The sequence below is a fragment of the Aethalodelphis obliquidens genome, unplaced genomic scaffold (genome assembly GCF_003676395.1).
Source record: "Aethalodelphis obliquidens isolate GAN/ISIS:26980383/991018 unplaced genomic scaffold, ASM367639v1 scaffold28, whole genome shotgun sequence".
NCBI classification, from domain to species: Eukaryota; Metazoa; Chordata; class Mammalia; order Artiodactyla; family Delphinidae; genus Aethalodelphis; species Aethalodelphis obliquidens.
In genome coordinates, this window is record NW_020837972.1 from 23,820,619 (window position 1) to 23,846,788 (window position 26,170).

At 51.1% G+C, this 26,170-nt stretch overlaps 2 protein-coding genes across 5 annotated transcripts; one reads left to right on the forward strand and one right to left on the reverse strand.

The window, feature by feature from the left end:
• On the reverse strand, nucleotides 1-9,215 carry LRCOL1 (leucine rich colipase like 1). Of its 4 annotated transcripts, XM_027125221.1 has the most exons (5): nucleotides 3,682-9,215; nucleotides 2,255-2,380; nucleotides 2,035-2,157; nucleotides 437-1,652; nucleotides 211-225 (listed from the first exon to the last, which is right to left on the reverse strand). In XM_027125221.1, exons 1-4 carry the CDS (start codon nucleotides 3,844-3,846, stop codon nucleotides 1,092-1,094), a joined length of 975 nt encoding a protein of 324 aa, XP_026981022.1. In that variant the 5' UTR covers nucleotides 3,847-9,215; the 3' UTR covers nucleotides 211-225; nucleotides 437-1,091. The 4 variants fall into 4 exon arrangements, 1 of the variants encoding a protein (XP_026981022.1); XR_003436798.1 differs by lacking the exon at nucleotides 3,682-9,215 and having other exon boundaries at nucleotides 1-225; nucleotides 437-496; nucleotides 853-2,958; XR_003436797.1 differs by lacking the exon at nucleotides 3,682-9,215 and having other exon boundaries at nucleotides 437-1,200; nucleotides 2,035-2,958.
• On the forward strand, nucleotides 2,957-26,170 carry P2RX2 (purinergic receptor P2X 2). Its single transcript, XM_027125217.1, has 14 exons — nucleotides 2,957-3,052; nucleotides 22,178-22,494; nucleotides 22,887-23,071; nucleotides 23,367-23,502; nucleotides 23,612-23,683; nucleotides 23,794-23,869; nucleotides 23,951-24,047; nucleotides 24,225-24,305; nucleotides 24,432-24,570; nucleotides 24,950-25,080; nucleotides 25,317-25,407; nucleotides 25,528-25,593; nucleotides 25,680-25,757; nucleotides 25,950-26,170. The coding sequence occupies exons 3-14, from the start codon at nucleotides 22,896-22,898 to the stop codon at nucleotides 26,052-26,054; spliced, it is 1,248 nt and encodes a 415-aa protein (XP_026981018.1). The 5' UTR covers nucleotides 2,957-3,052; nucleotides 22,178-22,494; nucleotides 22,887-22,895; the 3' UTR covers nucleotides 26,055-26,170.

Consider the following 26,170-nt stretch of genomic DNA (forward strand, 5'->3'; position numbering starts at 1 on the left):
CCTAGTTGCTCCGTGGCACGTGGGATCTTCCCGGACCAGGGCTTGAACCTGTGTCCCCTGAATTGGCAGGCGGATTCTTAGCCACTGCGCCACCAGGAATGTCCCTTAATTGAGTTGTTTTCACTTAACTTTTGAGAGTTTTTTGTATGGTCTGGATCCGAGTCCTTTGTCAGATGTGTCATTTCTTCTCGTCTGTGGCTTGTCTTTTCATTCTCTTAACTGTGTCTATCACAGAACAAAAGTTTTTAATTTTTATGAAATCCAATTTATCTAATTTTTCTGTTATGTGTGGTGTTTGGTCATGACTAAGACCTCTGTCTAATCCAAGATCATGAAACTATTCTCCTCTTTTTCTTCTAAATGCTTTACAGTTTTATGTTTTACGTTTAAATCTATTCTTTTTTTAAAAAAAAAACAACTATAATTTGTGGCTTACCTGGCTTGTTCTCACTATTAGGGTGGGAGCGACGGCTTCTCATGACTTACTCTGCAAGTACTGTCATAGTCATCTCCAGCCCAGGAGGAGCAGGCAGAAGCGGGGAGGCACAGGGTGGAGAATTGTTTTAGCAGAGCCCAGAAAAGCAGCCTGGTGTCTGCGGGGTGGGTGCTGGGCACAGAGGAAGGTGACAGTGACATTTCTGGCACTCTGGGTGCAGAGGAGCGGCTCTGGTGTTTGCCCCGAGAAGCCACCAGAGGGAACAGTTTCTAGATCAGCCAGCACTTCTGCTCCAGGGGAAGGTGGGACCAGTGGGAGCCCCCCCCAGGGGTCTTTAGCGGGCTCCAATGTCCTCACTGCGCCATCCGCAAGGTCAGGGGAGCCTTTCCAGTTGGAACGGCCAACTGATGACTTACCTGCAGTGACCAGTCATCTGTGTGCGCCTGCGGGGGAGGGACGTGTCTGCACCTGCCCTTTCCTCTGGGGAGACTCGGTCTCTGGTGAAGGGGGCTCCTTAGGACGGTGCTGAGCTGAGACCCGGTGTCTCCACGTCCACAGAAACACTCACTCAGTCGGGAGGTTTGCTGATGCTAAGTTATCACCTCGAGGTTCCAGTAGGGGCCACCCGGATGCGGGCGGTCTCAGGAGTTCACAGCTAGACGTCTGATACCTGCAGGTTTTCACCATCCCGGGAAGAGCAGCCTGAACACGTGCGGGGCTCAGGGTCCAGGCAGGTCTCCAGGGCACAGACCGGGTCCAAGTCACTAGAAGACACAGCAAAATTAGGAAACGCACGGGGAGACGCAGCCTTCGGGCAGCTGGATTGTAAGGGCCACACTGTCCTCGGGACCGACGGTCCGCGCCTCTGGGCGAGGCTGCCGGCGGAGCGGCCTGGTTGTCTCCGACACCCTCGGGACACCCGTGGACTCACTGTCGTGGCACCTCTGCACCCACCGCCGCTCTGGGTGCTGACGGGCCAGGTGGGCGTGCTCAGGAAGCTCTGGCTCTCACCCTCGGGGCCCCGACACACCTTTTCCGTCAGACTGCAGTCACGGGTCCCGGAGTCTGACCTCGGGCACCAGAGTGTTGTCTCCCAGCTGCTCGCCGTGCCCCTCCGGTCACCGTGCCCCACCTCCCTCTGCGGCCCCCCTACCCCGTCCTCCGTGGTGTCTTCAGGTCCTGCGTCCTGGGGGGCCGCCTCACTGAGCTCCTTCTTCTGGGGAAGGTGATGGGGGGGGAGGCCCCCGAGACAGTCCTTCCCTTCGTCCAGCCCCACAGGAGTGAGTCCCGGTGCTGCCCCGTCCCGTGGGTCCGCCCCCCGCCGCTGTGCTGGCCCTTCCCCGGGCATCCAGCGCTGTGTCCTGCTGCGACCCTGGTGGACCTGAGAACCCACCCCCCGTGACCCGTGCCCTTTTCTGACGCCTCATCCGGGCTCTGCTTCAGGAAACGGGAACAGAGGCCGATCTGCAGAGGCAGTTGGCGGCCTCTCCTGGGAGGGGACACACCACTTCCAGGTCACTGCCCGCCTGCCCGCCCGCCCTCAGGCCAGTCGCTGGAGTTAGCCCCACAGGCGGGCTGGACCCGGTTCCAGGACTCACCCAGGGCAGGCACTGGACCAGGACGCCGCTCCGGGGGACGCAGCGGTGGGGGTCGACCTCGTTCGGCTGGACGCAGCACTTGCTGCGGCACTCGCCATGGTCCGTGCAATAGTCCCCGTTGGGCTGGGGGCTGTGGTCCGTGCAGTAGTCCCCGTTGGGCTGGGGGCAGCGGTCAGAGCCAGCAGGTGCCCCCCTCCGGCCCCGCGGCCCTTGGCCTCACCTTGCACCACGGCACGCACTGCAGGAAGATGGTCTTGACCGTGCAGTACGTCTGCAGCCCGTAGCTGCTGGTGACGCAGCAGCCGCTCCAGCACTCCGTGTGGTCCAGGCAGGTGTGCCCGTTCGGCTACGGGAAAAGGAGACCTGGTCCCTTCTGCCAGGCCCCCAGCCCTCCTTCCCAGGGTCCGCCCTCCCTGGCCTCTCGCCCCTCGCCGGCCCGGGCAGGGCACACCTTCTGCCAGGACAGGCACTGCTGGAAGACGGCCTGGGGGCTGCAGAACTTCTGGGAACTCAGGCTGTTGGTGACGCAGCCGCCGCTCTGGCACTCTGAGTACTCCTCGCAGGCCTCCCCGATGGCTCCCCCCCCGTGCCCGCCGCAGCCCCGTGTTCTCCCCCACCCTGCAAACTTGGCTCGCCCGCCTGACACTGTGCTGGAACATCCGCAGACCACGGGGGTCCAGAAGACGGAGAGCCGGGGGAGGGAGGCAGAGGGTAAACTGAGGCACAGAGGACAGAAGAGGCGGCTGTGCGGCCGAGCAGCGGGCAGGGAGGGGTGCCACGAATGAAGCTTCCAGCCCCTCCCCACGCTCTCACGTTTTACAGGTGAGACGCTGCGGCTCAGAGAGGGTAGGTGACCTGCCCGGGATCACAGAGCCAACAAGGAGTTGGACTGAAGCCCAGGCCTGCCGCCCGCCCACCACCTGTGAGGGGCCCTCCACTCGGCTCTCAGAAATCTCCTTCACAAGCTCAAAACTACTGAGGGTCCCAAAGAGCCGCTGTTCCGCGTTTACTGTTCTGGGTAAGTCACTTCAGCTCTCAAGGGCTGAGAATAAAGGCGTCTGGGCTCAGGGTCGGGGCGGCCCAGCGGGTGAGACCCGAGGACAGAGGAGGAGCCGCCCAGAGACCAAGCAGACAGGAGGGCTCCGGGGAGGGGGCCGTGCGGCACGGAGTCCTCCCTGCTGCTCCTGTGCAGGGGCCACCGCGGACGAGGCAGGATGAGGGGATCAGGGCGGTGACACACAGCCCCCAGGACAGCCAGGTCGCGTTGTCTCCGCTGGCACACCACGATGCACACGAGCTGATCACTGTCGCCCCGGCACCCGCTGCCCCCTCCCCCCCGCTCCCCTGGGCCCGCCCCCTGCCATTCCACGCCGCGCCGGGTCCCTGGAGCAGCTTCTGTCCCAGGTCGCAGGGGCCACTGGACTGGGTACTTGGCGCCGGGCCTGGGTGTGAGTCAGGAGTCAGCTGTCCCGGGGGCCTGAGAGCCTTGGGAGGCGGGCGCGCTCACAGGCTGGGCGTGGGAGGGGGGACAGAAGAGGGAGCACAGAGCCGGGGCAGGAAAGCGGGCTGGGAGCCAGGGGCCCCGCGGGCCTGGGTGCGGGCAGCCCTGCACTGTGCAGCGACAGGGGGCAGGGACGTGTAGCTCACCTTGTGGGACCGTGGCAGGTGCGTCCCCCGCGTCGTCACCAGGGTCGCGGGCCGCAACCAGAGCAGCAGCAGAAGCCCAGTGCTGGCCGTGGCGCGTGGCCTGTTGGCCCCCGAGAGGCCCCGCCCGCAGGGCTCCTGCCCCTCCCCTTCCCAGGCTTTCTCCATCCAGATGGATTTTTAAACATGAATAGTCATTGTTTTCTTAGAGGGGTTTTGTTTACAAGATTGGGCAGGAAGTGCAGAGAGTTCCCGTACATGCCCCTGCCCCGCCTCCGTTTCCATTATCAGTATCTTAGCCGGTGTCATACATTTGCTGCAATCCATCCAGCGATTTTGATAATTATTATAAACCAAAGCCCACCGTTGCATGAGGGTTCGGTCTTGGTGTTGTACATGCGATGGGCTTGGACACACGTATGAAGTGTACCTACGCTTGAGAATCATATGGGGTCGTTTCACTGCCCAGAAACTCCTCTGTGCTCTGCCTGTTCATACCCCAGCCCTGGCACCGCCCACCCCGACCCTGATCCCTTCACGTCCCCATGGCTGTGCCTTTTCCAGACCGTCCCAGGGTTGCAGCTGTGCAGTGTGTCACCTTTCAGGTGGCTTTTCCCACTTCCTAATATGCACCTGAGGGTCCTCTGTGTCACTTTAGGGCTTGGTAGCAAATTTCTCTTTATCACTGAGTGGAAAATGTATTTTCAACAGCCTTTCTCTGGGGAGCGATCGAGCCCTTTATTGGTTTAGACAAGAGCGTCTCTGAGGTTAGCGTGCCCAGAATCTCTCCTCGCTTCTCTTTTGGGCCCATCTTGGCAGCGGTCCCCTCTGGTCTCCAGCTCTGGACCCTGCGATGTGACAGGACGAGTGTCCTCAGGGCCCGCGGCCCTCACCCTCAGACTGTCCCAGGTCACTTTATTTGTTGCGGGGCATCTGGGGAGACCGCCGGGCCTTTCTGGGCCCTAGTTCCCCTCCCTGTGAAATGAGGGGTGGGCCCCCTTTGAACCGTCGGTTTTCAGATTCCGTGAAGCACGGGGTCATCTGCCTCGTGAAGCACCGCGGAAATCTGCGTTTTAAACTCCTGCACCTGTTCTGGAGCAGGCCCAGCCCTCAGAGCCTTCCGGAGAGCAGAGCCGTGTGGAGCACAGACGGGGGGGGGGGGGGGGGGGGGGGGGGGGGGGGGGGGGGCCTGGTGCCCCCCCCAGCCCGCCCGATTGGGACAGATCCTCAGACCAGGAAGGTCGTCGTGGGCAGGGGCCTGGTGGGGCAGCGGTGCTGGGCGCCTGGGGGTGGGCGGGCAGGGGTCTGGTTTGTCTCCTGCGCACTGCACCTCACGCAGAGCACACTATCCAAACAACCAGGCTGGTATTTGCTCCAGAACCGTGCCTGTCTGTCAGCACAGACTCTTTTGGCCCCATGCAAATATCCAGAAATTACCCTGTGCCTTCAGTCAGGACAGAATTGAGCAACACAGAACATCTCAGAGTGGCTTCGTTTACACTTTTGTTAATGAAAATGGCAAGTCACAGGACTCATCACTTCTCTGAGTTTTGGTTTTCTGTAATTTTAGAGTTAAATTTATCTACAGTAAGCCATAGCTCAGGAGCCACAAAAGCAGTGCTAAAGCATTTCATTCTGAAGTTTTGCTCTTTCAAAAGAGACACAATAGCATGAACTCAGAGCCCTATTTGGATCTGCGGATGCCGAAAAGGGATGAAGATGCAGAGAAAAGAGAGCAGAGGATGCAGGTCTTAGTGACAACAGTACCATTTCTCTTTTAAATTTTACCTTTGAAAAAGCACCTCAAAGTCTATTTCAACGTGTGTTCGACAACAGTGTTTTAAACTTTTCCCCTCAAAAAAAAAGCACCTGCAAAGCTGGGACGCACCTTTCCCACACGTGCGTCCTACGTGCCGGCAGAGGTCCAAGTGTGTCTGCAGGTCTCCCTGCAACCCCATCGCAGGTCGGCAGATGTGAGTGGGCCGTTCTGAGTCCTGGGGCCTCACCGGGCGCTGCCGCCCGCACTTCCCAGGCCCCGGCCCCGCCCAGGATCCTGTCCCTCCACTCAGAATCGGCCCTTGGGAGGAGGACAAGTGTTTCCACGGTCTAACCCAAGACACACTCTCTGGTCCTGGGAGACTGAACCTACAGACAGACCCACAGCCTGGAGCAGCCACCCTGGGGAGCTGGCCAAAACTCTCAGTGACCCCAGATGCGAGCCCCAGGTCAGTGACCCCAGCTTCCCTGGCTTTGCCCCTCCTCCAACTCAGGACCAGCCTGAGAAGCCAAATGTGCCCCCTGACCCATCACACGGGATGCCCGTATCAGTCTGCCAGGCTGCATAACAACCCCACAGACGAGGACGGCCTTGTATCCTGGAGCCTGGCAGGCCAGGTGTGGGCAAGGCTGGTTCCCTCGGAAGCCTGTCTCTTTGGCCGTCTCCTCCCCTGCGTGGTGGACCAGCCCCCATGCTGGACAAGCTCTGGACAAGCGCCCTTGTGCTGACCACGGCGCTCTGCCTTGCTGCTGACCTGTGAGGGCCACCGGACACAGGCTCCAGGGACGGCGCGGGAACTCACTTGTTTTCCTTCATAGCAGGTCAGAGGTCTCGGATGCCTCAAATCACACGACTCAAGGAAAATGACACCAGACAGTTGAGTCGTACAAGCAGTTTCCAAGATAAATGGCAACCCCACAGCCATTGTAGGAACTTTGTAAACCCTGTTCCCACATCATATCAAACCTATCAAATATAATCATTATGTCACAACTACGTAAGAGCTAAATTTCAATCACAACTTGAACACCTTTAACTTTCAAACCTGCAGTGTTCTTTTTGTACTTTAAACCAGGAAAACAATATTTTCTGGTCTCAAACCTTTTCTTAGGCCCTTGAAAAGTTCGCAGACCCAGTTTACGCAATTGGTTACGACGTGCCTGATCAATCCGACAGCCCACGCGGCGCGGGAACGCCGTGCCCCTTGGAGAAAGTCCAGTTCATGGACGGTCACAGCCCACCTGTGCCCACAGCCCATCACTCACAACAGCCGAGGGGGGAGCGGCCCGAGGGTCCATCGATGGATGGACACATAATACGTTTGTCCACATAATAGAACATTATTGTCCTTAAAAAGGAAGGACACTCCGGCACCTGCTACAACACAGAAGAACCTGGAGGACGTGATGCTCAGTGAGATAAGCCAGGCGCCAAAGGACAGATTCTGTGTGGTTGCTTCCCACTATGTGATCCTTCCTGGAGGAGTGAAATCCACAGAGACGGGAAGCAGGAGGCTGGCTTCCAGGGTCTGGGGGTGGGGGGTGTTATTTTATGGGGACAGAGTTTCCGTTTGGGAAGATGAAAGAGTCCTGGAGATGAGGGTGGTGAAGGTTGCACAACAGTGAAAAGGCGCTTAATGCCCCTGAGCTGTACACCTAAAAAATGGTCAAGGTGGTAAATTCTGTACTGTGCACATTTTACCAGAATTAAACTCAGGGCCCTGGAGGCATAGCTGGTCCTGAGCTTGAGGAAGCTCGCATCCGCAGCCCCGCTTGCTCCGAAATGCCCTCTGTTCTGTGGGTAGAATCTCGTTTCTCAGACAGTCGTTTACACGTCTCTCGGCTCAGGCATCTTTCCACGGTTTTGCCTTCCGACATCAACGTCAGGTGTGATGCCACAGCGTCTCAATCTGACAAAAGCCCGATGCCAAATCTTGCCCAAAACGTTACACATCCTGATAAATTAGATTATACAACCACAGGTACCATATTTAGAGCATAAACCCCTCGTGTGGGTCCCATACCCACCCGGCCTCACTTATTCTCCGAGCGGGGAGGCGGCTGAGCCTCTGGTGCCCACGAGGAGAGGTGACCTACAGGTACAGCCCTGACGAGCGCTCGCGTGCAGGCCGCCCAGCGCTCACACGCAGAAGAATAACACGTGCCAGCAAACGTGTGAGAGTGGACATTCCCTGCAGAGAAACGCCCTCTGGGAGCTGATAACGGCTTAAATCCTCAGCGGCCCTACCTTTGAATCTTGGGTCCCACCGGCTCCTCTGTGTAGAAGTGAGGCTGGCCAGGCTGTGGCTTCCGGAAAAGACTCCCAGCCCCCAAACAGAGATTCACACAGGAGCCAGGCTCCAGGGAGCCTGGGGAAAGCTGCCGCAGAATCGCGGGAGCAGCTCCCAGCCCCGCCTCTGTTCCCGCCTTCACCCTCTCGAGAAGTCTCCTCCCTCCTCAGGAGAAACCGGACACACAGTGGCCGGTGGCCGGGCCACACAGGAAGGCAGGACGCTGGCCCACGTGGGAACCCCAGGAACCAGCCGCAGCCTCTGCAGCCGTGGGCCCAGACGGCCGGCCCCAGGCCAGCGACCGCAGCTCCCCCGGGTCTGCCCGCCCCGACTCAGGACCAGCCCCTGCCCCATCCCGTGGGACGTCCCACTGCCGGTCAGCCGCCCTGCCTCCCCACGAGCACCCCTCAGGGTCCCTGGAGCCCACCTCTTGCACTCTCAGGGTCCCCACCCGCCTGCCTGGGGGGGCTCCTGATTCGCAGTCCTGTTTGTTCTCACGGGGGTGGTCTGAACACAGTGTTCATTCAGTTACATTTCCTGACTTATTTATTATTGACGACAAGCCAGGCTCTGCGGAAGAAGACTGAGTGTCCGCAGCCACCTGATCGCCTCGGAGGGGGTTCTTGGCCTCGTGTGGGAAATGGACCTGTCGACAGATTACATAACGTGTGGAAGATGCCTCTAAGGGAGCGGTGGGGATGCTGGGAGGGAGGACCGGGTTTCCCCAAGTGGGGATCCCCAGGTGGTGGGATGCAGGACAGAGGTCCAGGCAGAGGAGGGGGTGGGCCTGGGAGTTGGGGACGGATGGGAGGGTCGGGCCTGGAGAGCTGGCACAAGAACCTTCACAGGACCAGAGGGTGTCTCAGAAAGTTCTGGGCACCACGCAGGACAGGACGAGAGGCTGGCACTGCTGGACCACTGCAGGGGGTGCTGCCTGGGTGTGTGGGGCGAGGGCACCAGGGACCCAGGCCCACTCTGGGCTCTGGGGACGGGGGTGTGAAGGGCTCAGTTCCACACAGTGTTTCAGGGGTCCACCACTGCCTAGCGGCCCCCAAAACTCAGCGGCCCAAAGGGCAATTGGTGACTGCCTCTCGGGTCCTGTGGGCTGACTGGACTCAGCAGGGTGGTTCTCGCTTGGACTCATGCGGCAAAGGGCAGTCAGATGGCACCGGGCTGGCGAAGTGACCTGAAGCCGCGACTTCTCCACCCGCTTGTCCACGGTGGCTGAATGGCAGGGGCGCCTCCCCAACGTGGCTGCCTCACAGCACTGAGTCCCGGGGAGACCAGCCCAGGAGCCAGCATCACCCCAGAGACGCCCAGGTCAGTGTGGGAGGAGGAGTGACCAGAGCCAGGGCTGAACCCAGGAGTGGGCACGACCCCCAGGAGCGGACACGAACCCCCGGGAGTGGACACGACCCCCAGGAGCGGACACAGCCCCCAGGAGTGGACACGAACCCCCAGGAGTTGACAAGAACCCCCCAGGAGTGGACACAAACCCCCCAGGAGCGGACACGACCCCCCAGGAGTGGACACGAACCCCCCAGGAGTGGACACGAACCCCCAGGAGTGGACACAGCCCCCAGGAGTGGACACGACCCCCAGGAGCGGACACAGCCCCCAGGAGTGGACACGACCTCCCGGGAGATGGCAGAAGGTGAGGAGGGGCAGCTGGTGACGGGATATGGTTTCTTACAGGGGTGATGTCTGCGCGACTCTGTAAATATACTAGAGCAATGAAATAAACACTCTAAATGGGTGAATTGTATAGCATGTGAATTTTATCTCAATAAAGCTATTTAGAAAAGGAAATCTATTTGAACTTTTACTCATAACTTCATTGTTTTTACATTGTTATTTATACGTTTTTAAAATTCTATCCTTGTCAGAGAGTAACATTTCCTTTTAACCAAAGAATTAGAATTCAATTGAATAACTTGCTTTTTTCACTTGTAAAATGCCTTTTTAAGTAAAAAAAGAAAAAAATCAGTCCTCCTAAAACTAATTTCTTTAACTTATTTTTTTTAACCATTTTTTAAATTGAAGTATAGTTGATTTACAATGTTGTGTTTGTTTCTGGTGTACAGCAGTGATTCAATTTTATATATATATGAACTTCCCTGGCAGTCCAGTGTTTAAGATTCCACGCTTCCACTGCAGGGGGCACGGGTTCAATCGTGGTCAGAGAACTAAGATCCCACATGCTGTGCCCCGTGGCCAAAAAAATTATATATATGTATATATTCTTTTTTAGATTATTTTCAATTATAGATTATTACAAGGTATTGAATATAGCTCCCTGTACTATACAGTAGGACCTTGTTGTTTGCCTGTTTTATATATAGTAGTGTGTATCTGTTAATCCCAAACTCCTAACTTATCCCTCCCCCACTTTCCCCTTTGGTAACCATAAGTTTGTTCTCTATGTCTGTGAGTCTATTTCAGTTTTGTAAATAAGTTCATTTGTATCATTTTTTTAGATTCCACATATAAGTGATATCACATGATATTTGTCTTTCTCTGTCTGACTTACTTCACTTAGTATGATAATCTCTAGGTCCATCCATGTTGCTGCAAATGCATTAGTTTATTCTTTTTTATGGCTGAGTAATATTCCATTGTACATATGTACCACGTCTTCTTTATCCATTCATCTGTTGATGGACACTTAGGTTGCTTCCATGTCTTGGCTATTGTAAATAGTGCTGCAATGAACATAATCTTTTCGAATTATGGTTTACTCTGGATACATGCCCAGGAGTGGGATTGCTGGATCATATGGTAGCTCTATTTTTAGTTTTTTAAGGAACCTCCATAGTGTCCTCCATAGTGGTTGTACCAATTTACATTCCCACCAACAGTGTAGGAGGGTTTTCTTTTCTCCACACCCTCTCCAGCATTTATTGTTTGTAGACTTTTTGATGATGGCCATTCTGACTGGTGTGAGGTGATATCCCACTGCAGTTTTGTTTTTTTGTTTCCCACTGTAGTTTTGATTTGCATTTCTCTAATAATTAGTGATGTTGAACATCTTTTCATGTGCCTGTTGGCCATCTGTATGTCTTCTTTGGAGAAATGTCTATTTATGTCTTCTGCCCATTTTTTGATTGGGTTATTTGTTTTGATATTGAGCTGTATGAGATGTTTGTATATTTTGGAGATTAATCCCTTGTCAACTGCATCATTTGCAAATATTTTCTCCCATTCTGCAGGTTGTCTTTTCATTTTGTTTATGGTTTCCTTTGCTGTACAAAAGCTTTTAAGTTTAATTAGGTCCCGTTTGTTTATTTTTGTTTTTATTTCCATTACTCTAGGAGATGGATCCAAAAAGATCTTGCTGTGATTTATGTCAGAGTGACCCGCCTATGTCTTCCTCTAGGAGTTTTATAATATCCGGTCTTACATCTAAGTCTTTAATCCATTTTGAGTTTATTTTTGTGTATGGTGTTAGAGAATGTTCTAATTTCATTCTTTTACATGTAGCTGTCCAGTTTTCCCAGCACCACTATTGAAGAGAATGTCTTTTCTCCATTGTATATTTTTGCCTCCTTTGTCATAGATTAATTGGCCATAAGTGTGTGGGTTTGTTTCTGGGCTCTCTATTCTGTTCTGTTGATCTATGTGTCTGTTTTTGTGCCAGTACCATACTGTTTTGATTACTGTAGCTTTGTAGTATAGTCTGAAGTCAGGGAGCCTGATTTCTCCAGCTCTGTTCTTCTTTCTCTAGACTGCTTTGGCTATTTGGGGTCTTTCGTGTTTCCATACAAACTTTAAAATTTTTTGTTCTAGTTCTGTGAAAAATGCCATTGGTAATTTGATAGAGGTTGCATTGAATCTATAGATTGCCTTGGGTAGTATAGTCATTTTGACAATATTGATTCTTCCAATCCAAGAACATGGTATATCTTTCTATCTGTTTGTGTCATCTTTGATTTCTTTCATCAGCATCTTATAGTTTTTAGAGTGCAGGTCTGTGTCTCCTTAGATAGGTTTATTCCTAAGTGTCTTATTCTCTTTGATGCGATGGTAAATTGGGATTGCTTCCTTAGTTTCCCTTTCTGATATTTCATTGTTCGTGTATAGAAATGCAACAGATTTGTGTGTATTAATTTTTTATCCTGCAACTTTACTGAATTCATTGATGAGCTCTAGTAGTTGTCTAGTAACATCTTTAGGATTTTCTATGTATAGTGTCATGTCATCTGCAGTGACAGTTTTACTTCTTCTTTTCCAGTTTGGAACCCTTTTATTTCTTTTTCTTCTCTTACTGCTATGTCTTGGACTTCCAAAACTGCATTGAATAAAACTGGTGAGAGTGGGCATCCTTGTCTTTTTTTCCTGATCTTAGAGGAAATGCTTTCAACTTTTCACCATTGATGTTAGCTATGGGCTTGTCATATATGGCTTTTATTATGTTGAAGTATGTTCTCTCTGTGCCCACTTTCTGAAGAGTTTTTGTCATAAATGGATGTTGAATTTTATGATATTTATAGAGATTTCCATCTGAAAGCAGCAGAATACACGTTCATCTCAAGAGCACATGCAGGGCTTCCCTGGTGGTGCAGTGGTTGAGAGTCTGCCTGCCGATGCAGGGGACACAGGTTCGTGCCCCAGTGCAGGAATATCCCACATGCTGCGGAGCAACTAAGCCCGTGCGTGAGCCATGGCCACTGAGCCTGTGCATCCAGAGCCTGTGCTCCGCAACAGGAGAAGCCACAACAGTCTGTTGTGAGAGGCCCGCGTACCGCAAAAAAAAAAAAAACAAAAACACATGCAACATTCTCCAGCATAGATCACATGCTGGGCCACAAAGCAGGCCTTGGTAAATTTAAGAAAATTGAAATCATGTCAAGCATCTTTTCCAACCACAATGCTATGTGGCTAGAAATCAACTACAAGATAAAAAATTGCAAAAAACACAAACATGTGTCCAGGCTAAACAATATGCTACTAAACAACCAATGGCTCACTGAAGAAATCAAAGAGGAAATCAAAAATACCTAGACAAATGAAAATGAAAACACAATGATCCACAACCTATGGGATGCAGCAAAAGCAGTTCTAAGAGGGAAGTTTACAGCAATAAAAGCTTACCTCAGGAAACAAGAAAAATCTCAAATAAACAACCTAACCTTACGTCTAAAGCAACTAGAGAAAGAAGAAGAAACAAAACCCAAAGTTAGTAGAAGGAAAGAAATCATAAAGATCAGAGCAGAAATAAATGAAATAGAGACTAAAAAAAATAGAAAAGATCAATGAAACTAAAAGCTGGTTCTTTGAAAAGATAAACAAAACTGATAAATCTTGCAAATAGAGATTATCATACTAAGTGAAGTAAGTCAGAAAGAGAAAGACACATACCAGGTGATATCACTTATTTGTGGAATCTAAAATATGACAGAAATGAACTTATCTGTGAAACAAAAAACAGACTCATGGACATAGAGAACAGACTGGTGGTTGCCAAGGGGGAGGAGGGGGTGGGGGAGGGATGGAGTGGGAGGTTGGGGTTAGCAGATGTAAGCTTTTGTATATAGAATGAATAAACAACAAGGTCCTACTGTATAGCACAGGGAACTATATTCAATATCCTATGATAAACCATACTGGAAAAGAATATTATATAAAATGTATATACATAGATGAATTAAATTTTTTATGTAATAAAAAAAGAAACAATAATACTTTGGATGTATTAGGTTAAATAAAACATATCAAGATGAAAAAAATATGATAGAACTTTAGCCAAAATCATCAAGAATAAAAGGGAGAGGGTCCAAATCAATAAAATCAGAGATGAAAAAGGAGAATTTACAACCAACACCACAGAAATACAGAGGATCATAAGAGCAACTATATACCAATAAAATGGACAACCTGGAAGAAATGGATAAATTCTTAGAAAGGTACAATCTTTCAAGACTGAACCAGGAAGAAATGGAAAATATAAACAGACCAATTACCAGTACTGAAATTGAAGCAGTGTTTTTGGCCACGCCACATGGCTTGCCGGATCTTGGTTCCCTGACCAGGGATTGAACCTGGGCCCACGGCAGTGAAAGCACGGAGTCCCAACCACTGGACCACCAGGGAATTCCCTGAGTCAGTAATTTAAAAACTCCCAAGGAACAAATATCCAGGACCAGATGGCTTCACAGGTGAATTGTACCAAACATTTAGAGAAGAGTTAGCATCTATCCTCTGAAACTATTCCAAAAAAAATTGCAGAGGAAGGAAAATTTCAGACTCATTCTATGAGGCCACCATCACCCTGATACCAAAATCAGATGAAGATATCACAAAAAAAGCAAATTACAGGCCAGTATCACTGATGAACACAGATGCAAAAATCCTCAACAAAATACTAGCAAACTGACTCCAATAATACATTAAAAGGATCATACACCATGATCAAGTGGGATTTATCCCGGGGATGCAAGGGTTTTTCAATATTGGCAAATCAATCAGTATGATACACCACATTATCATACTGAGGAATAAAAACCATATGATCATCTCAATAGATGCAGAAAAAAGCTTTTGATAAAATTCTTTAACTTATTTAAATATGTTTATGCAGATTGTAGATTTTAACTGACACCTTAACTGTCACCACTGACTCTGTGGTTGGGGCCATGCTTGTTTCCTCCCAGCCTGAAGTTTGCATTAGGACTTTCCACTTTTAATTTTCCTTCCAGGACGCTTCAAGACAACTCACCTGAACCTCACAATGAGCGTTTGGGGTCCAGACACAGGCTTCGCACTGACTTTGAGAGGCTGCTAACGGGAGAGTTCTAACGGGGCGGGTGCACACGGCAAAGCCACCTTCCTGGGGGCACCCTGCAGCTGTCCTGTCGTCCTCAGCATGATCATAACACTCTTCTCAAACAGTGAAAGAAATCACTAAATTCTTGGACAAACGAGATTTTATAACATACCTTTTCTTCTGAGAAAAGATAAGGAAAAAACATTACACGTTTTCAGAAGACAGAACCCCTGCCACAGCTGGCCGGGCAGGACTTTGCCCAGGGGGAGGAGGGTGACCTGCAGGGGAGAAATCTCCCTGTTCGTGTGGGTTTCTTTCTATCCCTGAAACGCCAGTATTTTGCCCTGACATTTTAGGTGTGAACCTTTTTTTTTAATATATAAATTTATTTATTTATTTTTGGCTGTGTTGGGTCTTCGTTTCTGTGCGAGGGCTTTCTCTAGTTGCGGCGAGCGGCGGCCACTCTTCATCGCGGTGCGCGGGCCTCTCACTACCTCGGCCTCTCTTGTTGCGGAGCACAGGCTCCAGACCCGCAGGCTCAGTAGTTGTGGCTCACAGGCCTAGTTGCTCCGCGGCATGTGGGATCTTCCCAGACCAGGGCTGGAACCCGTGTCCCCTGAATTGGCAGGCAGACTCTCAACCACTGCACCACCAGGGAAGCCCCAGGTGTGAACCTTTTTAAAAATCCTCTTGCCTGGGGCCCACCAAGTCCATTTATCACTTCTCCCCAGTTTCTCTTCTTTCCTGAACCGTGTGACAGCCTCTCAGAGCTGCTCACACCTCTTCTCCCTCACGACCACTGTTCGTGGGGTCAGTGCCAGATGTTGAACGCCGCAGTTGTTGGGGTCAGGCCACTAGTGGGCCACACACAGCGACCAGCCCCTGGCCTGTGGAGAGCCCTGTACTGTGTGCTCCTGTAACCCGTGCTGGGCAGACTGGCCAGCCACTCCCCTTCAAGGCACAGGGAGAAACCGCCTCTGCTGACAGCAGCATCCGTGGGCCCAGGAGCAGGGCAACACCCCAGGGAAGGGTCTCTGTTGCCTCCAGGTCGCAGGCAATGAGGGAGCAGGGCCGCATCCCACCGTGGCCCCCTGGAGGTCCCAGGACTCTGTAGCCCTCACTCCCCATCTTCCCCCCACCCAGTGCCTGGCAACCATTAATCTGCTTTCCAGCTCTATGGATTTGCCTGCTCTGCACATTCCATATAAGTGGATTCATACAACAGGTGGTCTCCAGGGACTCCCTTCTTTCAATGAGCAAAATTTTTTCAAGCTTCACTCACATTGTAACGTAAAAGGTCCTTCATTTTTTTCATTGCAGAGTCATTCTGTTGTATGGATATACCACATACTATTTATTTATCAGTTGATGGACATTTGGGCTCTTTCCAATTTTAACCATTATGGATAATGCTGCCGTGAACACTTATGTACAAGTTTCCGTGGGGACACGTTTTCGTGTCCTCTGGGTGTTCCACCTAGAAGTGGATTGTTGGGTCCTGTGATAACTCTAGGTTTAACCTTTTGAGAGACTGCCAGACAGTTTTCCAAAGCGGCTGCACCACTGTTCATTCCCACTGGACATAAAAAGTATCTGACTTTTCCACATCCTCACCAACACTTGTTATTATCTTCTTTTCAATTACAGCCATCCTGGTGGGTGTGAAGTGGTCTCTCACTGTGGTTTTGATTTGAATTTCCCTACTAGTGGATGCTGTTGAGTAGAATTTCATATGCTAACTGGCCATTTGTGTATCTTCTGTGGAAAGCTTCCTATTCAGATCCTTTGCTCCTTTTTCAAATTGGTTATTTATCATTTTATTATTGAGCTGTAAGAGTTTTTGAGGTACAATCCCTTATCATATTTATGATTTGCAAGTATTTTCTCCCATTCTATGGGTTGTCTTTTTACTTTCTTGATGGTGTCCTTTGAAGCACAAAATTTTTTAAATTTTGGTGAAGTTCAATTTATTTATTTTCTCTATTTGCTTATACTTATGTTATCATTTATAAGAATCCATCACCAAACCTAAGTCCACAAATATTTACACCTATGTTTACTTCTAAGAGTGTTATGGTTTTAGCTTTTACATTTAGGTCTTTAATCTTGAATTAATTTTCATATAAGCGTGAGGTATGGGTCCAAGTTAATTCTTTTGCATATGGATATACAGTTGTCCCAGCACCATTTGTCGGAAGACTACTCTTTCCCCAATGAATTATTTTGGTATCATTGTCAAAATCAATTTATTTTATTCTGGTTTACATATTTATATTTTCTTTCTTTGTTCTCAATTCAGTTCCATACATCTACATTTCTATCCTTATGCCAGTAAGTGCAAGTGAATTGTTGGGTCCTATGGTAACTGTTCTGATTACTGTAGCTTTGTAGTAAGGTCTGAATTTGGAAGTGCGAGTCCTCTAACTTCACTCTGCTTCTTCAAGATTGTTTTGGCTACTCTGGATCCCTTGCATTTTTATATGAATTTTAGGATCAGCTTATTCATTTCTGCCAAGAAGCCACCTGGGATTTTAATAGAGATTGTGCTAAAGTTGTAGGTAAATTCAGGAAGAATTGCTATTTTAACATCATTAAGCCTTTCAATCCATGAACATGGACTGTCTTCCAACTTACTTAGATCTTCTTTAATTAAAAAAAAAAGTTTTATAGGTTTCAGATAAGGTGGGCACTAGTCCTGTTAAATTTATTCCTAAGTATTTTATTCTTTTGAATACTATTGTAATGGAACTCTTTTCTTTTTATTTATTTATTTGTGGCTGTCAGGTCTTAGTCGCAGTGCGGGGTGGGGATGGGGGCTTAGTTGCCCCGAGGCATGTGGGATCTTAGTTCCCCGACCAGGGATCGAACCCACATCCCTTGCATTGGAAGGCGGATTCTTAACCACTGGACCACCAGGGAAGTTCCTGGAACTGTTTTCTTAATTTTCAGATTGCTCATTGCAAGTGTTGTAAATATAACTGATTTTTATATATTTCTGTTTTTGGCCACACCGCCTGGCTTGCAGGATCTTAGTTCCCCGACCAAGGATTGAACCCAACCCCCCTGCAGTAGAAGTGCAGAGTCTTAACCACTGGACCCTCAGGGAATTCCATATATATATATATATATATATATATATATATATGTATGTTTTTTGGTTTTTGTTTTTTTTTTGCAGTACGCGGGCCTCTCACTGCTGCGGCCTCCTCCGCCGCAGAGCACAGGCTCCGGACGCGCAGGCCCAGCGGCCATGGCTCACGGGCCCAGCCGCTCCGCGGCACGTGGGATCCTCCCGGACCAGGGCACGAACCCGCGTCTCCTGCATCGGCAGGCGGACTCCCAACCACTGCGCCACCAGGGAAGGAAGCCCCCTATATATTTTTTACTGAACCAAACTTGGGTCTTCTCGCCTGCAAACAGTAAAGCCAACCCACTGACTCCGGGTTGTGATGAAGGAAAGTGCAGCATTTATTGCAGGTACCAAGCGAGGAGTCCAAGGAACTAGTGCTCAAAAGACCTGAACTCCCCGAAGGCTTTCAGGGAAAGGTTTTTAAAGACAGGGTGAGGGAGGGAGGTTGTGGGGTGGGTGATCAGCTCGTGGACCTTCTTCTGATTGGTTGGTGGTGAGGTAATTGGGGGTCAACATCATCAACCTTCAGGTTCCAGCCATTCTGGGGTCTACATGCGTGTAGGCAGCATACAGTTAACTTCCTCCATCTGGTGGGGGTTTCAGTATCTGCAAAACAGCTCAAGGACACGGCTCAGCATAGTATCTACAGCCCTCGAGGAAGAACTAAAGGCCCTTGACTTTGTTTAATGGCTGAAATATTGTTATTTTGTCTTGTTTGACTGTTTTCTTTTCTTTCTGCATTTTCTCACTTCTCTGATTAAATTTGTTCTTTGGAACTAGGGGAAGGCCTAGGAGGCTAAAGTTTTTCTACAGACAAGAGGCAGGCAGAGGACAGGGGAGGGTCTGTCCCGGGAAGGACCCACAGGGTCCTACTCGGTTACATATTGATCTTGCATCTTGCAACCTTGCTGAACTTGCTTATTAGTTCTAATACGTTTTAGTGGATTCCTTAGGATTTTCTATTTCTATTTTAATTTTGTCCCCATTTTCTTGCTACTTGCCCTGGCTGGAACCTCCAGGACAATGTTGAATAGAGGCACCAAGGGAGGACAACCCCTTCTTATTCCTGATCTTAGGGAGAAGCATTTATTCTTTTCACCATTAAGAATGATATCAGGGCTTCCCTGGTGGCGCAGTGGTTGAGAGTCCACCTGCCGATGCAGGGGACACGGGTTCGTGCCCCGGTCCGGGAATGATCCCACACGCCGCGGAGCGGCTGGGCCCGTGAGCCATGGCCGCTGAGCCTGCGCGTCCAGAGCCTGTGCTCCACAACGGGAGAGGCCACAACAGTGAGAGGCCTGCGTAACGCAAAAAAAAAAAAAAAAAAAAAAAAAGAATGATATCAGCTGTGGGTGTTTTGTAGATACTATTTTTTATCAGGTTGAGAAATTTCCTTTCTAGTCCTAGTTTGTTAAGTGTTGTTATCATGAAGAAATGTTTTAGATTTTGTCAAATGCTTTCTCTGCATCTACTGAGATGATCATGTGGTTTTTGTCCTTTATTTTGTTGATATGGTATATAACTAATTTTTGGATATTAAATTAACAGTTGGTTTGCTTTTTTTTTGAGTTTTTTTTTTTTTTTTTTTTTTGCAGTACGCGGGCCTCTCAGTGTTGTGGCCTCTCCCGTTGCGGAGCACAGGCTCCGGACGCACAGGCTCAGCGGCCATGGCTCACGGGCCTAGCCGCTCCGCGGCATGTGGGATCATTCCCGGACCGGGGCACGAACCCGTGTCCCCTGCATTGGCAGGCAGACTCTCAACCACTGCGCCACCAGGGAAGCCCATTTTTTGAGAATTTTTGCATCTATATTTTAAGGAATTAGTCTGTTCTTGTGATGTCTTCCTTTTTTTTTTTTTTCCACAGAGCAATGCTAGCTTCATAGAATTAGTTGAGATGTGTTCCCTCCTTTTCTAAATTTTACAAGTTAACATTTAAGGAAGTTAAATTAACATTTAACACCAATCCTGGAAGTTCTAGCCTGAAAAATCAGACAAGAAAAATAAATAAAAGGCATCCAAATCAGAAAAGAAAGTCTCTGTTTGCAGATGACAGGACCTTATATCCAGAAAATCCCAAAGAATCCACAAGAAAACTACTACAACTAATAAATGAGTTCAGCAAAGTTGCAGGGTAGAAGCTCAACCCACAAAAATCAGTTGTGCTTCTACGTACCATCAATGAACAATCAGAAAATGAAATGAAGATAATTCTCTCTACAATAGCATCCAAAACAAACCAAAAAACCATAGGAATAGATTTAACCAAGGAAGTGAAAGAGTTGTATAAGAAAAATGAAAAAGCATTGTTTAAAGAAATTAAAGAAGATGTAAATAAATGTAATGACACCCCATGTTCATGTATTGGAAGACTTACTATTGCTAAGATGGCTATGCTACCCAATGCAAACTGCAGATTCAATGCAATCCCTATCAAGATTCCAATGGCCTTTTCTGCAGAAATGGTACGGCTGCTCCTTAAATCCATATGGCATTGCAAGGGGCACTGAATAACCAAAACAATATTGAAAAAGAACAAAGTTGGAGGACTCACATTTTCCAATTTCAAAATTTTCTATAAAGCTATAGTTATCAAAACAGTATGGTGCTGGCATAAGGATAATACAGATAGGACAATGGAATAGAATAGAAAACCCAGAAATAAACTCTATGTCTATGGCCAATTGATTTTCAACACAGATGCCAGACCCTCAGTGGGTAAAGAATAGTTTCTTTAACAAATGGTGCAGGGACAACTGAACATCCACGTGCAAAAGAATGAAGTTGGAGCCCTACCTCACACCATAAGCAAAGATTAACTCAAAATAGATCAACAATCTAAATATAACAGCTAAAATCATAAAACTCTTAGAAGAAAACAGGGGTAAATTTTCATGACCTTGGATTTGGCAGTGGATTTTAGAAATGACACCAGAAGCAGAAACAACAAAAGAAAACATAGATAAATTGGACTTCATCAAAATAAAAGACTTCTGGGTTTCCCTGGTGGCGCAGTGGTTGAGAGTCTGCCTGCCGATGCAGGGGACACGGGTTCATGCCCCGGTCCAGGAAGATCCCACATGCCACGGAGCGGCTGGGACCGTGAGCCATGGCCGCTGAGCCTGTGCGTCCGGAGCCTGTGCTCCGCAATGGGAGAGGCCACAGCAGTGAGAGGCCTGAATCCCGCAAAATAAATAAAGACTTTTGTGCATCAAAGGTCATTACCAATAAAGTGAAAAGACAACCTACAATGGGACAAAATATTTGAAAATCATATATATCTGATAAGGGTCTCCTATCCAGAATACATAAAGAATTCTTACAACTGAACAGCAAAATTTTTTAACCCAATTAAAAAATGGGCAAGGTGGGACTTCCCTGGTGATCCAGGGGTTAAGAATCTGCCTTCCAATGTGGGGGCCATGGGTTCAATCCCTGGTCTGGGAACTAAGATCCCACATACCACGAGGCAACTAAGCCTGCATGCTCTAGGGCTCACATGCCACAACTAGAGAGCCTGTGCGCTGCAACTACTGAGCCTGTGCTCTAACTAGAGAGGAGCCTGCATGCCACAACTAGAGCGAAGCCCACGTGCTGCAACGAAGGGCCCGGGTGCCACAACGAAAGATCCTGCAACTAAGACCCGATGCAGCCAAATAAATAAATATTTTTTAAATGGGCAAGGGACTTGCATAGACATTAATCCAAATAAATTATATAATTTCACCCACTAGGATGGCCATAAGTGAGTGGAAAATAACAAGTGTTGAAAAGGGTGTATAGAAACTGGAATCCTTGTATATTGCTAACTGGAATGTAAAATGGTTCAGCTGCTTGGGAGACATTTTGATGGTTCTTCAAAAAGTTAAACACAAAATTACCATATGACCCAGAAATTCCACTCCTAGGCATATACACCAAAGAATTGAAAATAGTTGTTCAAATACTTGTACCCGGATGCTCATAGCAGCACTAGTTACAATAGCCAAAATATAAAATATAAAAGCTCAAATGTCTATCAGTGGATGAACAGATAAATTGTGGAATATCCATACAGTGCAATATTGGTCTGCCATAAAAGGGAGTGGAGTACTGACACATGCTACAACCCAGATGGACCTTGAAAACATTACGCTAAGTGAAAGAAGTCAGACACAAAAAGGCAAATATTCTACGATTCCATTATTTGAAATATCCAAAGTAGATAAATCCATAGAGAGAAGGTAGATTGGTGGTTGCCAGTATGTGCAAGGAGCAGGGGGACGGGAAGTTCTTGATGGGCATGGGGTTTTATCTGGTGATGATTAGAATGTTTTGGAAGTAGATGATGGTGGTTGCACAATATTGTGAGTGTACTAAACTTCAATGAATTGTTCATTAAAACGGCTAATTAAATGCTATGTGAATTTCACCTCAAAAATGTGTAAAACATTTATCATTTTGTGAAATGGTACGATGTCTGGGATTTGGTCCAAAATAATGAGGTGGGGGTAGAGGTACAAAAAGTCAAAACAAAAACATGTTTCCTCCGAGCTGTATAGGAAACAAAACAAGAGACGGAAATGGGTAGAAGCCTAGAGTGCGGAAATCCAGGTGAGAAACGCGGCGGGGCGCTTTGTGTGGGGGGGAAGGGGCTAGAACCCAACAGCCCTGACGTGTGTCTGTAGACAAAAGCAAGAGGACTGTTAGGGCAAAGAAAGAGATCCAGAGTTTTTGTCTGAACCCTGGAGGCAGGGGTGCCTTTGCCGAGCTGCGGGGAACCGCGGGCACGAATCAAGGATTGCTCTTGGGAAATCATCTCCTTGTGCACCTTAAACTTACAAAACTTCACGCGTCGGTTGTACCCCAACAAAATTGGGTAAATATACATATATTTTTTTAAAGGGATTGCTCTTCGGGTTTAGTGCGCGCTGCGCATCAGACACCGGCGGAGACGCAGAGGAGGCGGGCAGTGCTCTGCCGCGTCTTCCCCCCGAGTTTTAAGTGTCCTCCCGAGGGACGCGAGGGCCTGCACCGTCTTCGCGCCCTCCCTGAGCGGGCTGGGGGCGACGGCTGCCGCGACCCCGACCCTGCCCGCTCGGGGCCCCACCTGGCGACACCTGCCAGGTGCGCTGCGTGTCTACGCCCGGCGCCCCCGCGGCTCGGGGACCGACCTGGGGCGGGGCGAGGCGGGACAGGGCGGGGAGCGCGAGGCCACGCCCGGGAGGCGGTCACGCCGGCGCCCCCCAGCCCGATTTCCTGTCCCAGCAGCTCGGGGCCATGGCGGCGGCCGAGCCCAAGACCCCCGCGGGGACGGCCGCGGCCCGACGCCTGGCCCGGAGCTGCTGGTCCGCGTTCTGGGACTACGAGACGCCCAAGGTGATCGTGGTGAAGAACCGGCGCCTGGGCATCGTGTACCGCACGGTGCAGCTGCTCATTCTGCTCTACTTCGTGTGGTGGGTGCGCACGGGGGGAGACCCGGCGGCAGGGGGTGTCCAGCGGGGTCAGGAGCGTACGGGAGGGCGCCACCGGGACGTCCCAGGTTGGAGGGGCCGCTCTGGGCAGGGGGCGAGGAGAATGCTGGCGGCCGCCGCCAGGCTGGCCCCTCGGGCGCCGCAGAGCCTACCCGGCCGGCCCCCGAGAGACGGTGACGCAGCCTCGATCCCGCCGGAGTCGAGCTGACTCGGCAGGGGAGGGGTCCCGGGCCTGCCGCGGGGTCGCCTCCAGAGCCGGCCCTGCCCGTTCGCACAGGTACGTGTTCATCGTGCAAAAGAGCTACCAGGACAGGGAGACGGGCCCCGAGAGCTCCGTCATCACCAAGGTCAAGGGCATCACTTCGTCCGAGAACAAAGTGTGGGACGTGGAGGAGTACGTGAAACCCCCCGAGGTGCGCCACTCGGGCCCCGCCCCCCCCCGCTCCGAGCACCCCGAGGGTGGGACCGAGCGGCGGCCGAGCTGCCCGGCGCCGGCCGACCGTCCCTTGTTTCTGAGCCCAGGGGGGCAGCGTGTTCAGCATCATCACCAGGATCGAGGTCACCCCCTTCCAGACCCTCGGAACCTGCGCCGAGGTGAGGTCGGGTAGAGAGCAGAGCCGGGGCGGGAGGGAGGGGCCCTGCCTGGTCCGCTGTGCCTGGGGGAAAAGAGTGTCGGGCCCCTGACCAAGCAGCCTCCTCCCTAGAGTATGAGGATCAGAAACGCCACGTGCGACTCGGACGAGGACTGCGTGGCTGGGCAGCTGGACATGCTGGGAAACGGTCAGTGTGTGCCAACTGGGGGCGGGGGCGGGCCGCGCCCCTGAGGGCGCATCTGCCACCTGAGCGCGCGTCTGCCCACAGGCCTGCGGACCGGGCGCTGCGTGCCTTATTACCACGGGTCCTCCAAGACCTGCGAGGTGTCCGCCTGGTGCCCGGTGGAGGACGGGGCCTCAGTCAGGTGTGCACACCCGCTGTCCCCACCCACCTGGGGCCAAGCTCCTTTGCTCCTTTCTCCTACCTGACCGGAGTCGGGGTGTGTGTGGGGGGAGAAGGACGGGAGGGGCAGCGCAGCAGGGGAGCCTGGGGGGGACCGGGAGAAGGGGAGACTAAACACACCCGGTCTGTGCCTCCTCAGCCAGTTTCTCGGTAAGATGGCCCCCAATTTCACCATCCTCATCAAGAACAGCATCCACTACCCCAAATTCCAGTTCTCCAAGTAAGAGCCATTAGCGCGTGGCGACAAGGGATGGGCTGCGGGGGGGGTTGCCTCTTGGAATGTGTTGTTTGGGGGTGCACGGCTTCTGCTCCCTCCCCATCTGATGCCACTAGGCCTTGTCTTTAGGGGCAACATCGAGAACCGGAAGGATGGCTACCTGAAACACTGCACATTCCATGAGGTCTCTGACCTCTACTGCCCCATTTTCAAGCTGGGCTACATCGTGGAGCAGGCAGGGGAAAACTTCACGCAGCTGGCACACTCGGTGAGGGCACCAGGGAGAGTGGGTGGGACAGCTGTCCGTCCAGGTGCTGGCTCCCACCTGCACACAAAGGGTCTCATTACAGCCGAGTCCGTCTGCAGTCTCGGCCAGCCCTGGCCCTGCTCGGGCAGAGGAAAGAGAAACACGATCGTCTGACCCATCTGGGTGTGCATGGCTCCTGCTAAATTATTGACTCCTGGCATCCCCTTGTGCCTCAGAAGCAGGGCACTCAACGAGCCCCCTTCCCCAGCTCTCTGCCCTGAGCTGCCCTGGGTGCCTCACAGTATGCACCCCACACATAGCCTCAGCAGGACCTTGGGGCTGTTGAAGGTCCTCTCTGTGAGCCCACCCTGACCCCGTGTCTGTGCCCACTTCTGGACAGGGTGGTGTAATTGGGGTCATTATCAACTGGGACTGTGACCTGGACCTGTCGGCGTCAAAGTGCAACCCCAAATACTCCTTCCGGAGGCTCGACCCCAAGCATGTCCCAGCCTCATCTGGCTACAACTTCAGGTACCTTGGCCTTGGGACACTGGGTCCTCGTCTGCCCTAGCCGTGGCGGTCCAGGAGTCAACAGGGCAGGTGCCCAAAGGTTCAGGGGCGCCAGTGGTCGGCTGAGTCTTGGAGCTGCCCCATTTGGGCAACAGGTGCACCCCCCGTCATGCTCCTCAGGGTCAGGTGGCCAGGTTTCCTGCACCCGGGTCATTCCCTCCCAGATTCTGACGTGCTTCCGGGTCATTCCGCCCTAGGTTCGCCAAGTATTACAAAGTAAACGGTACCACCACCCGCACACTCATCAAAGCCTACGGGATCCGAATTGACGTCATCGTGCACGGACAGGTAAACCAGCCCACCTTGCCTACCTGAGGCTTGGGCTGGCCCAGCCTCAATCTCTCCTACCACACCCCACGCCTCCCTTGAGCCCCACTCCCGCATCTCAGGCAGCCTCTTTGCCTCCAGGCAGGGAAGTTCAGCCTGATTCCCACCATCATTAACCTGGCCACAGCGCTGACCTCTATCGGGGTGGTAAGGGATGCACACTAGGGTCACGGGGGGTGGGGGGACGGGGGGGCAGGTGCCAGGCTCTTACGCATTGGTCTTGCTGGTCTCAGGGCTCCTTCCTGTGCGACTGGATCTTGCTAACGTTCATGAACAAAAACAAGGTCTACAGCCATAAGAAATTTGACAAGGTGTGTACTCCAGGGCCTTCCTCAGGCAGCTGGCCTGTGACCCTGGCCCTTGTTTTGGGCCAGGGCCCTCCCCCACCCTATCCCTGCTCCGCAGACCCAGGCCAGGCTGGCCAACCGCAAGGTGAGGGGCAGAGCCAGGCCTGGGCTGTCCCACCCCCATTGCCTTGCCCCACCTCTGCCCCGTCTGAGCAGATGGTGGATGCTCCCAAGCGGGGTGCAGGACCAGGGCTTGGCACCTCTGAGCCTTCCCAACAGGACTGCGCTCTCACAGACGCCCGAGGATTGGCCCAGCTCTGAGCCCACTCGCACCTTCTGTCGTGCTGCACTGAAGACCTGGGCCTGTTGGGGGCCCCTGAAGTCTGTGGCCCCAGGAGCGCCCCACTCCCCAGGGCAGCATGGCTTGGACCTTGGAC

Coding starts and splice junctions, on each gene's coding strand:
- LRCOL1 (XM_027125221.1), bottom strand. CDS start 3,846: ATGGAGAAAGCCTGGGAAGGGGAGGGGCAGGAGCCCTGCGGGCGGGGC. Junction 2,158..2,254: donor AGTGCGTGCCGTGGTGCAAG/GTGAGGCCAAGG, acceptor CACAGCCCCCAG/CCCAACGGGGACTATTGCAC. Junction 1,653..2,034: donor TGGTCCAGTGCCTGCCCTGG/GTGAGTCCTGGA, acceptor CACCTTCCCCAG/AAGAAGGAGCTCAGTGAGGC.
- P2RX2 (XM_027125217.1), top strand. CDS start 22,896: ATGGCGGCGGCCGAGCCCAAGACCCCCGCGGGGACGGCCGCGGCCCGA. Junction 23,503..23,611: donor AGTACGTGAAACCCCCCGAG/GTGCGCCACTCG, acceptor TTCTGAGCCCAG/GGGGGCAGCGTGTTCAGCAT. Junction 23,870..23,950: donor GCTGGACATGCTGGGAAACG/GTCAGTGTGTGC, acceptor GTCTGCCCACAG/GCCTGCGGACCGGGCGCTGC.